Genomic DNA, 12,915 nt, shown 5'->3' with positions numbered 1-12,915 from the left:
TGAATTTATGAGTGGATTTGAATAATAAATTCACATTTCAATGAACATATTTTCATTAAAACTGTAAGGTTTATTTTACTGTACTTTTAAATAATGGCTTATTATGGAAGCTATAGTTTAAATTCATGCAGTATTTGAAACTTAGTGCATGGTTACAAGGAAGAGAACAAAAAGGTAAGAAAAAGGAAACATGAAAGAATGGTAATTCTTGGCATAATCCTAAAATAGTTTTGTAAGGTTTTTTATGAAAAGGCAAGGGCGTGACTGGACAACAAAGTTTAAAATTAATCTTGGGAAACACGGACATTGTATTTCAAACCTTTCAAAGTATTTTACTATAACTGCGGTATTCACGTATGCCAATAACTCATACTTAGTACTTTCAGCTTTACTTCTGTCCTGTCAATAACGTAGTTATCTGTATTGCTTCAGCTAATGTCCAACTCTGAATGCAGTGTTAAGTCTTTAGAGGGACGCTCGTGTTCACATGGTCAGAACAGCTGTATAAGCCCTTAATATGCCCTCTTACGGCAGATAAAACTGAATAAAACTAAGGGGGAGGATGCTAATGGAGCTCTCTTTAGAATTCTTTATGCAACTGTCTGGTCAAGACATGTTGCTTATAATTGATGTGTCCATTACTTGAATTCTCTTGTAATTATAGTCAATAAGTCTTGTAAATGTGTTAAAGCTCACTAAAAGCATACAAATTCAAGAACAGAGTAAGGCTAATAATTTAAAATAATCAATGTAGGCATTTCAGCACTTAATTTCCCTTGTGTGTTGATAGCTGATCATTCTTAATCCATTAAGATTTATTTAGTCGTTTACAATGCAAAATAGGTTTGCACTGGTCACTTGTGCCATTTGAAAATGTCCACCAGGTTAAGTGCAGAATGTAGTCCATTAGTCTTCCTTGACTATATGTATTAATTGCATTTAAAATCAAGTTAATGTGGATGTGAAAGTGAGGTAACTATCAATATATGACAAAGCAACCCTACTTACATAAGTTACATCATTGATTGTAACATTTAGTAAAAGTTAGTGTACTTTTTAACATCTTGTATGTAGGTCTTATCATGAAGTATATTTTTATTGTGCTTTTGGATGGCCCTAAATATGCAAAGCAGTAAAAGAATACAATTCATTTTGCAAGTCATTTTTTGGTGGTGCTTGCAGAGGGGGTATAGAAGGGTTACAGAACAGAGTTTTATCTGCCCTCTTTCTCACGGCACCTTTAAATGAAATGCTTTTCTTTTGCTTTGCTTATTCACATAAATAGTAATGTGGAGACTTTTATTAATAGTTAATGGGAACAAGGCTTTCTCTTCCAATCTGTATTTTCATATTTGTGATTTCGTTTGTGTCTTATAGAACCTTTTCTTCCAGTCTGTATCACAATGGATGCAGTTGAGTAAGAAACAAATATATTTGGGCTATTGGGAGTGGTGGCAGAGGGAACTTACCTACTCCACCAGTTGTATATACACTGGCTTACAACATTGGTGAGGCCAAGTACGGTATTTCTAGCTTCTCACCTGTTCCAGGGTAACACCAGGTACATAATGGGAGCAGAGCTGCACATTTTCCCATTTATTGTTCTGATTACGTGCTTTTCTTTTTAAACATCTTTCTGCAGCATCCAGATGTGCATATGCATGTTTATATATGTATGGATGTATGTGTAACCATATCCAACTCCCTGCCTTTTTTTTTTTATTGAGTAATTGGTGATGGTTTGGGGGGGAGGGGAAGGGAAGGGAAAGCTGTAGGAAGAGAGATACAACTAATGATTTCCATTAATAGAAAAATAATGTTTCAAAATACTGTTAAATAATGTAGGAGATTTTCACATTGCAAATGAAAGGGAAGCTTTGCTAGAGAAGAGATAACAAGTTAAGTCCATCACATGTTGACAAGTGAAAATGAGGAAGTGTAAAGAAAAATAAAAGGAGTAGTAGAGGTGGAAGACTTTTAGTTTGCAATTGATGCAGGTCCCATAAACTTAATTAACAATCAACACCTGAGGAAAAATCACCTGCAACCACATCATCTTTGTTTTGTTTCTCATCCGACTTCTCAGTTAATGGAAGGTTTGCTCAATGTGAGTGTGGCATCTTACTCCCCATGTCCTAAACATGGGAGGAAATGGTATGATGAAGTTTCGTGTGGCTCTGCTCACTTTGCCTTGGGCCTGAGCTGGGGACACAGCTACGCCTGCAGGTGCAGGTGATGTTGCCTTTGGCTGGCTTAAAGCTGAGACAGTGAGTTTTTCTTAGAGTTTTGGGTGTCTATCGTCTTAGTGTAAATTAAGGTCTATGAACTCCAGTCTTTTTTGTAAAACAGTAGTGTGGTTTGTGTCTGTCTGAACTCTTAAATTTAGTCTGTTTTCAATTTGGTGCGGTTTTTGGGTTGTTTGTTTTGGTTTTTTGTTTGTTCCCCCCCCCCCCCCCCCCCCCCAGTTCTCTTGTTAAGAGCCTTATTGTTTACTGCTACCAACAGAAAATGTGCACTTTGTTTCCATGCCGTAACTTGTGAGTAAAGGAATTCTGTGGCTTTTTTTTTTAGTCATTTGGTTGAAAAGATGCTATATTGAAAGTATTTTTCTAATTTTTTTGGTGAACTAAAAACCAAGTGTGAATGAAATAGTATCACATTTAATACAGCATATGAGAACCATTAAAGTATGTGATAATATAAGTATGGCTAAGAAATGGTTAATTGCTTCAACATTGTTTCAGATAGCCTTACAGCAAATACAAAAATGTTTTCGCCTCATTAGTTTAACTCTTGGTCTAGTGTCTTCATCTTAAGTATAAAATTTTGGGTTGTTCCATCCAGGAACATACTGGAACAAATTTGGCACCAGCAACCTAAAAGGGAGATGCACTGCTTTTGTTTCAGGTGATAAGTACTGACTGGAGCCTGCCAGCACTTGAATTTTCATAGAGTTTAAATGGAGATGTTAACAGATATTCAGCTCTGGATCTGAGAAATAAATAAGAAAACCTCAAGGCCCCAGTGATTTTTGGATGAGAGCAGTCAACGGAATAATACATTTCTGTATTGTCAGCACACTGTAGCTACGATTGGTCTGAACTCGAGTTTTTCACAAAGGAGTCATGTAAATGGAAAACAGCAAAGGTCTTGTATGGAAGCCCTGCGGGACACCTGCAGTAACAGAATGAGGAACGAATTTACAATTTAATCAGTAGGAGAGAAACTAAGGGAACATAGGGTTGAATCCACATGGTATTTGAATTCCATGACGAAAAAAGCAGCATAAACACCAATACATTTAAAAAAACCCTCTCCAACCACGGCCTTGATGTTATTAATTGTGCAATTAGTCTTTATGATCATAAGTTAAAACATCAACTTCTACTAATCTTTTATTTAATGCAAAGAGAGGGGTTTTTTTATTTGCATGTGTCCCTTTATAGAATGCAGTGTTGATTTGAAATGTCACCAAATTAATGATTAATTTAGTTTTATCAGGATCATTTAAATAAACTGGGTTTTTTTCAGTGTGATTGATAGAATGTGATTGCTGTTAGCTGCAGTCTCAACCTGCTTTTGACATTTAAACATATAAAGCTGACTAGATATAACCATTCAGGTGCTAAATATATTTTACATCTACTTCCAACAGTAGAAATGGAAGTATTAAGAGATCTGGCTTCATTGTCATTGAACTGTGAAATATTCAACCTTGTCTGCCCGTGCTTAGTACTGTTGACTTTTTTATTTCAGTTAGAAGATTAAAATTAAATGCTTCATTTTTCGTCAGCTTTTGGGAATTAAATTGAAATTTAAGACTGTAAAAATTTTTACTAAGATCCTCAATTTCACCAGCGGATTCTTGGAGGATATTCTGTTTTCAAGGGCAAAGCGAAAAGGTTCATTGATCAAGTATGATATAGTGTAACATTTTTCTTATCAGAGCTCTTTATGTATATTTATTAAAGATCACATATTTCATATTATGCTTAACTGTATTGGAAGAAGTACTTCACAAAACGTATACGAAACATAATACGGAGACTCGGTGACCATATTGTACTTACTTTTAACTGCAATTCTATGATTTTGATGTATTGATTTAAGGATTTAGCGGTCAGAAAATTGGAAAACGCTACAGCATGCTTTAGAATGGTGTTGCTGCGTAATAACAGGAGGACTGACATTTCCCTAATTTAACTATTTTGGTAAAAAAAAATAGTTTCTCCATCCTTGAGAGAGGATGGATCACTGTTAATTAAGATAGACAAATAATTTGACTTTTTGCTGAACCGATGTGATACAAGAAATAGGCTGGTACTTCTTCCTTGGAGAAATAATTTCAGAGTTCTTTGGTCTGCAGTAGACATTTAATATTAAAGTTTGTTCTTGAAATAAATAATAGCCAAAATGTCAATACTTCTGGTTTGCAGAATAATCATAAATTCTTGACCATAAAACAGTCATAAAGGCATAATATTTTATCCACTGTATATTCATACATTGCATGTCATTACAATAGCTAGGTGATGAATCATTTTCTGTGTGTGACAGAACAAATCTGAAATACCAATGCTAATGTGAAATCTATGCAAAGTCGGAAGACTTGTAAAATTACTTTACTTTAAATATATTTGCTTAAAAAACAAGTGCATTTTGCAGTTTATACCAATATCAAGCCACTTTAAGACCATTACCTGAGTTTCAGCATTTGGAAATGGGGAAAGGTGTAGAACAACTTTCGCTGTCTTGTTGAAAGGTTATTTACCTACTGTATTGTCTTCTCATTTAATTATTTTGTAGTTTTTTTAAATAGTAGTAAAAATAGAGTAAATTACTGTTCAGAGTTAAGAGAGTGGTTGCCGTGATCTTGAACTTAAGGAAACTTTAATGAGTGATGCATAGTATATACCGTCTGTGTCCTGGGAGTTAAAAATTTATGTACGAGAGACTTTTTTTGTTAGGCAAAAATCTCAAACAGGTCAAATGTGGGATGGGCTTTTTTAAAGGTTATTTTTTCCCAGGATTTTTTTTTTTTTTTTTCTGTAACTGTGGGTGATATATTATTCTAATTCAACTCATATCTTATGCTAAATTTTACTTAGGATCAAAGCCATTCAAGTGCAAGATATGCCACTTTGCAACAGCTCAGCTCGGAGATGCCAGAAACCATGTCAAGAGGCACCTTGGGATGAGGGAATACAAGTGTCATGTCTGTGGGTGAGTAAATTGAAACAGTCTCCACCATGGTTAACCAGGAGAAGAGTGCAGGATATGCATTGTTTCAGAACTGAAAACTGTGATGTGAGCAAGAGTGGCTAAAATTATGCATGCATATCCTCCTTTCCATTGTTATGGTAAATTCCTTAAATACAGTTATGACATTCTTTTCCCACTTCTAATCCTGCACTGAAGATGAGCAATTTTATGGGCTACAAGGTCAATTTGAACCTGTAATCTGTAAATTGACTAAATTATAGGATGTTCATTCACATTGCCAGGGAGAACTGTAAATTCCATTTAAAGACATAAAAAATATATAATATAGACTTTACTGTGTGGGGTTTTTTCTTTTGCTATACTGTTATAATTTTAGTACCATTAACAGATTTCTGGACTCCATTAGGGTTTTCATTCTTTACGAAAACAAAACACAAGACTGATTTTTCAAACAAACGGATCTAAAATATTGCAGGCATAAGACTTTAAAAATAAATTGGAGTCTTTTATGTATGCTCGTGTTCTTGTTTGTTCCCCAAAAAATCTTGTTTCTCTTTTTTACTTAATCGTTATTTCCTCAGAAGGATCGTTCATAATGTTTAATTGTCCTTCAAATGTGTTGCATTTAATAGGAGGCATTGAGACTCCTTAATGCAAAACTAATTAATTTAGCAGAAATGTTTAAAAGGTTTTAAAATGCCATGGCATATATGGTACATCATAGGACATTCGAAGTTGGATTTTAATACCCTAGTTCTGATTAAAAATATATTTTAATGTTATTATGCTGGAGAAATTAACTAATATATGCATCGTATAAAAACATTTTACTCAAACCTATGTAACCTGCTATAGCAGTCTTCTGGCTACCGTGTAAAACAGCGCAGGTTCAATTAGATGATGCAGTGCACACATGAATGGTGTGGTGTGGTGTGGTGTGGTGGAGGGGATAATATTCAGCAGGAGGCGATTTTTTTAGCCTCAGTATACCGACCTACTGCAGAACAAAGTGAGTTACACATTTTAAAGGACAAGTGAATCTTCAGTTGAAGGTGCAGCTGAGTGATTTTCACTGATTCATCTCTCTGTTTCTCAAATAATTTTGCATGAAGCATTATGAGATACTTTGGGTGTTTTTACTCACTTAAGAAAATTAATTGCTGACTTCTTGAAACAAGAAATAAAAATGTATGATCCTAATTCTTAAGTCCACTGAATATCAGTAGTAGAATAACTTGTGCTACTCTTTATTTTGCAGCATGTTTAAAATGAACATTATGCGTGGTGGGCTCTTTTATATTGTTTGAAAAAATCTTATTTACTATTTCTGCTAAATGAATTGCCAAGAATTTGGCATGGAAGATAGTTAACAACTACCGAGCCGCAAAACTGTTTAGCTAAGGCTGAGCTCTGTTCTTTAGAAGTTGTCGCCAAACTTGACGATGGTTCTTTATTCAATTCCCTTTTAACTGAAACGGAAAAATCATCGTATTATTTAACTATGTTGTCATGAGAGGAAAAGTAAAAAAAAATTCTCAAAATAGCAAATACTGTATCTCTTATAAAAAGAGAATTAAAGTGATTAGGATTTGGCACAGTACCTCATTTTTTCAAAAACTCATTCCTTCACTTCAGGACTGACATGTTCTTATAATCTGTCTCAGAAATTACGCAACTCGCGGTTGCAATTCACAACGGTTATGCAAGAGAGAGAACAAACCATGTATGAATGATTTCAACTGCGGACTTGAATGTCAGTCACTTCGCTAATGTGATTGCTTCCTGTATGTTGCTGACATGTCGTACCTGGTAGCCAACCTGGTACTCATTTTCCATTTTTGTGTAGTATTGTATTGCTAATTTTCATCAACAACGTGAAGCTGTTATATTTAGATATTGCAAAACAATCAGCTGAAGAGACATATAACACAGTACCCAGTGCTCACAAAAATCTGATTTATATACCCGTTTAAATAATCATCACATTTCACTTAATGTGCAACAAAAATGTATTTTAAGAATTGTACATTAACACTGATTAAATTGGAAAAGACATTTTTGTACTGTAGTTAACAGTCCTGAAGAATTGAGCAGGATTTGAAGAAGAAGAAATGACCAGAGGAATGTCCAGATTTGTAGTCCAAATAATGAATATGCTATCCTTAAATGTGGAAGAAGAGAAAAAAGTGTAATAGCCTGTGCTGTATTTCTGCTATTTTAATTGAAAGGATTGGATAGTGTGTAGGTTAAAAAAATAAAGTAGCAACATAAAAAAAATTAAAATTGCTAGGATTGGCTATCGGATTAGTGGCACTATAGAGCATTGGTACATTAACACCACTGACAATGTCAATTCATTATCATTGATGGCTAAATAATCTTAGAAATGCTCAGTGGACCTATTAGTTCCTGAACATAAGCAGCTCATGCTGCATTTCTTCATTAGCTTTAATTGCTATAAATTTTACCTTTTTAAAAATCATGCTTTAAAAGGTGAAGTGATCTTTCAGGAACATTAACTCTGTAATTTTGTCACAAACAGAAGGTCCTGCACTATGTTTTCTTTTCTGCAGTAGTTAATATTCTATCCTCTGACTTTTCGATTCATAGTAATAAGCCCTCTGCTAGTTGTGAGGATAAATTGTGCTTCAAAAGCTTTTGAATCTGCTTGGGCACTTGTTAAAGGTGAAATGTCAGTGCAACATCGTGGTGTAGCCTGGTCTTAAAATGCCACCTTTTTTTTTTTTTGGTTAGACAAAAATTATCTGGAAATGTTTGTCTTTAAAAAAAAGTAACCAAAAAAGCTGTCTCTGTGGTGTTGTTTTAGGAAGGCTCTGCTGTGTCTCAGTTTTCCAAATGATCCTCATATTTACACGATACAAAGTACACAATATGTAATTCACTTAGTTGTTGAAAAAGGCAGTAATTTTGCTGTGTTGTTTTATTTTTTTTTAATTGAAGTTCAGGGTTTGTTTTTCTTCAGCTGCACAGCAGAAACTACATGACACAGAAATTGGACACTGCTAATGTTTTAACATTTGGAATAAACCGTCTGCTACTCATTTCCTTATCGCAGATGTGTGTTAATTGTTTTCTTTTCCATACCCATGGCTGTAAAATATATCCCGTTATTTCAGAGGTAGTATCTATTTTCTGCGGGTAGCAAACTGCTGCATATTTTGAATTAAATTTTGGAAAGTCTGGCTCTGAAACTGGCTGATACCCTGGGTTAGATGAGCAAACCTTGGTTGCCCAGCATTTAAAAATTTTGTGTAATTTGCCTGCTGAAATGCAGTGAAAACGCTTATCATGGACTTTTCAAATTTTATGCCTCAGGTAGAACATGAAAAATGCATTGTTCTGCACTTGAGATTTTGCACAGAATTTATAGGCGATGTTTGATTTAAAAATGCATCTACTATTCCTTTGCCTTTTCTTGCCTTTGCTTTCAGAAACAGAATTTTTGGGGATGTAGTTGCATGTTTCAAGTAAATGTGGCTGCTTCTTTCTTTTTTTTCTCTCCTTTATGATTTCTTAAAAATCTGCCGAGGAAGATGGGTATAAGGTAGGTTTGGATTTTCAGGAAAAAATTTAGTAATTAATACATGCACGTAAACATTTTTTATTACCTTCCTAAAAATGGAAAGGACATTTGTAGTAATGTCTTTATTATGTTTATTCTGTCTATAGTATTCCATATATAGTAGTCAAGTGCTTTAAGTAACAAAAGTAAGTATTTGTATACACAAAGGAATTTGGAGGGAGGTGGAAAAGCTTGGGTTTTTTTCTGTATTTTCCTGAAGAAGTTCACTCTTGTGGGGTGGTTTTGGGGGGGTTCTTTTTGCTTTGTTTTGGTCTTTTGTTGGATGGAGGTATTGATCTTTTTCACTTTCTGCTCCTCAGTTCTTGATTTGCTTTGAAACTCCGATTAATTCTGGAGATGTTATAAGGTGTTCTGCTAAATAAGTGTTTTGCTAAATTCAGTTATTTTTTAAAGCCTCATATAAGCAAGCTTTGAGGAGAGTTACAGTGTCCCAAGCATGGAAATAACTTCACTTTTGCCGCTGTTGTTAATGCGAAGAATAGTTCAGAGATCTTAATCTGTATAAAGTTCAGTATTTTAATGACAATGGTTGCTTTGAGACTGTCTAAAGAAAAATACTCGCCTCTAATAGATCTTCGTACTTTATAGATAAGAATGTGCTTTGACCAGCTGCATCAAAAAAAATTGGCTGTGCTCCTGTGTGTTGTGTTCTGAAAAATCTTTTAGATTTTCAGATTTTTTTTTAACTGATTACTGTTAATATCAGGCTACTTTTAGTGAAAGCCTGCTCTTAAGATTGCTTTTAGCAAGCAAAAAAGACTTATTCATAAATTCATTGGTAGGAGCAGGAAAAACATTATATTTTCAAGGATGCCTTAATGTACTGTAATGTAAATTAATTATTTATACTTCTGCAGTTTGGGAAATCTTAAATAGAAAGTTGCTACTCTAGTAAAACTATTTTTGTGTGGTATTACCTAGTTTTTGTGCATTAGAAGGGATCTCTGTGTAGATGATTATAATGTCACTTTCTGACCTTTGCAGCTTGAATAATTGTAAATCATTGCTTCATAACGTGTCAGAGAATGTCTGTACTAGGCAATTAAATGGCAGAATATAATAGACCAAATTATTGCCTGTCATGTTTTCAACAACACAGTTAGTATTTGAGTTACACTTAATCATTACGTGCATTAGCAACTTCATTGGAATCCAGCTTCAGGCTGAGCATGAAATACATTACATTATTTAAACCTCTAATGGTAGAAGTCATTTATTTGTGTTGAAGTGTACAACATGCAGAGTTTCATAAAGCAAGGAACACTTGAGAGCTTAATTTATCCAAATCAAAGTCTAAATGCAGATAAACACAAGTGGCAAAAATTAGTAATTTTTATAGGCTGGAAATATTTAAAAATACATGGTTGTGGGTAATTGTAGGCAGCAGGAATAAATTAAAATCACTATTTTTAGTCAGCTCTGAGAACTAAAACTGTTGTATACCTAAATCATCAAACGCATCATGAAATTGCATTTTGGAATGAGCAATTAATTACACACATCGTACCTGCGGATGTGTCCAAACAAAAAATATGTATTTGGTCCAGCTGTTTAGATAAGTGCGTGTGAAATGACTGTTCCAGATCCAGATATTCTGAGTTTCTCTATCTGCATTTTGCCGGTTGGTCCTATCATACACTTGTGTCTACGTTTACTTCAGTAAAGAAAACGAGGTGAACCTACGTAACAGCTTTCCAAACTCGCACACGCTTTTAAACAAATTAATAAGAAAATACTAGAAAAATGTAGGGAGTAAGGTAACATATGGGTTATATTATCTTGCCAATTTTTGTTCAGTTATCTATCATTTCATTGGATTTGCAGACCTGACCTTCAGCACGTAGTCTCTATTTTTACTAGTTAAGAAAACGACTTGAAATGGAAGCAATTTACTTTTATTCAGAAAAGCTCGCAGCATCTTCAAACAGCTGGTACCCATCCTACGGTGTGTTGTGCGAGACTCTCTTGGCCTGGAAGGCTGCCATGGAGTTGGCTGGAGTTAAAGCGAGTGGGTGGGAGACTCGGGTACAGGCGGTGGAAGGACTCTTCTCTTTGAGACTGACCGGTATTACAACCGATACAGAAAAGTCAAGACCAACTTTCTGACTTAATGAAATGTGTTTTTAGCAATTTGCATGACGAACTGGGTTGTAATAATGACTTAGTTGTGCTTGCTGAAGACAGAAGGTATATAAGGGACATACTCGTGAGAGTGTATGTTTGTATTGGAATGGGAGGCAGTGATTCAGACTAATACCTGTGTTACACACAATCCAATTCAATGCACTTCCAAATGGTTGTTATCAAGATGCGCCGCGGTGTGACTATGATATGTGTGGCACGTATAACTAGTGCTTTTACAGGCATGCATTTTTAATTTTTCACTTTACTGTAGATTGCTGTGATGTCCAGCATGTGGGCGTTTCTGTTAGGCCATAGGCACCTCGGTCTGACCGCATCCTCCGAGAGCGAGTGCTTTCCGTGCCCACGCAGGGGGAGTCTGAGCCCTTCCTGAGAAGGCAGGAGTTGGGACTAATGGGAAACAGGCTGATGGTGCAAAAATTGGGGTTTAACAGTTAGTTAGTGCTAAGGCAAGCAGCAGTCCTAAAATTCAGTATACCTACTGAAAAAGAGACTTTTGGCCTTATGATCCATGGTTCGGAAGGATTGGCCTAAGCGCCGAGAAAGATACTGTTAAAAATTGCCTTCTGTTGGCAGAAGGAGGTGACAACAAAGTTGTCTCAGTTCTGGTTACCATGAGAAGGGAGCCTGAGAGTTGTCGGTGTCGGTGGTTGGTATTGACAGGGGGAGAGGTTTGCTCGATTAAAATTTTGGTTGGGTTGTTTTGTTGTTGATAGGCTTAAGTTGCATGGTTCAGATTTATATCCAGAATTCAGAAGGTTTACATTGGCTTTATCTTTGGTTTTAATCATTTATGCGTCGAAATTCCATCAAGCTGATTTGGCTGTGATTTTCCTTGGTGCCTTTAGTAACTTTAGTTTAAAATTTAGAGTATGGATAACTGAGCCTAACCTTTATCAATGAATATCTCTTCTCTAGTATTACAGGGTTTAGTAAGAGAAGTGGGATGTTACCCAAAAATGGGAAAAAATAGACTCTGATTTATGTTTCATACCGTTTAACTGTAAGTTGTTGGAACACCCTCAATTTTACCCAAATTTAATCTGAGAATTGACTGCTGCATCAATCTGTTGGAGCACCTGTTTTTTTTTTTTTTTTGTCCCATTTACTTGCGTCAGATGTATTGCCCTAATGTGGCTTCTTCAGTAGTTACTGCTCAATTCATTGGAACGCCCCGGCATCTCAGAGGATGCGGCGTGCAGTGCATCCATGTCTTCTTTCACGTTTAAATTGTCTGTTTAAAAACCTTAACTTTGTTTTTCTTCCCAGTGATTTTTCCTCGTGTTTGCCCTGTAATGACTGGAAATTGTGTTTACGGGGTTTAGTACAAGCAGAATCAAGCCTATAGATTTTAAGCACTTCAGGACAATTAATCTTACTTTCCGTGTTTATTACAACCCCGGGCACCTTCTCGAGACTCGGCGATTAGTTTACTAGGGTGGAACTGGTTTCTCTAGAAAATTTGTGTCTCGGTACGCTCGTGTTTCAGGTACCAACAAATCTAAATGGTAGCAATCGGAAGAGCTGACCAGCTTCTGATTTCATTTTTGTCTTTCTGGCTGTGGCGTGTTGTCTTTCATCCTGGTTTTCTTACTGTAATTCACACTCCCATTAGCCAGACAGATTATAGTAGTTACACTCTGTACAGATGGAGAGAGAAAGCAAAATCTCGCTTTATGGGCTAAAGCCAAGGTAAATACATGTCACAAATCTTTTGAACGGTGACGTGATTGTCAGCTGTCCCAGCAATGGGGTAGGTGTTTTGAATAGAACAGGCTTAAAAGCCACGATGACAGCAGCGGAGGAAACTAGGTTGCCATCCCTGATAGCACCGTTTCTCTGGTTTCCCGTGCTTAAAAACGATATAATGTAGGCAGCATGAAGTACACATAAAGCAAGTAGGCTTGTCAAAAAGAGCTTTCACTTTGTCTTGTATTAGAAACCGA

The 12,915-nt window shown here is 35.7% G+C and overlaps 1 protein-coding gene across 1 annotated transcript in view; it reads left to right on the top strand.

The window, feature by feature from the left end:
• ZNF407 (zinc finger protein 407) overlaps positions 1-12,915 on the top strand; it is a 343,458-nt gene that overhangs the window by 31,987 nt on the left and 298,556 nt on the right. The window contains exon 3 of the mRNA XM_082499666.1: positions 5,109-5,223. Within this exon, the coding sequence (XP_082355792.1) occupies positions 5,109-5,223 (115 nt within the window). The remainder of the gene's footprint in view (positions 1-5,108; positions 5,224-12,915) is intronic.

Source organism: Vanellus vanellus, assembly GCF_965231255.1.
Source record: "Vanellus vanellus genome assembly, chromosome: 2".
In the NCBI taxonomy this organism is placed as follows: domain Eukaryota; kingdom Metazoa; phylum Chordata; class Aves; order Charadriiformes; family Charadriidae; genus Vanellus; species Vanellus vanellus.
The sequence above is the reverse complement of the archived record's forward strand: the minus strand, read 5'-3'. Positions and strand labels throughout refer to the sequence as shown.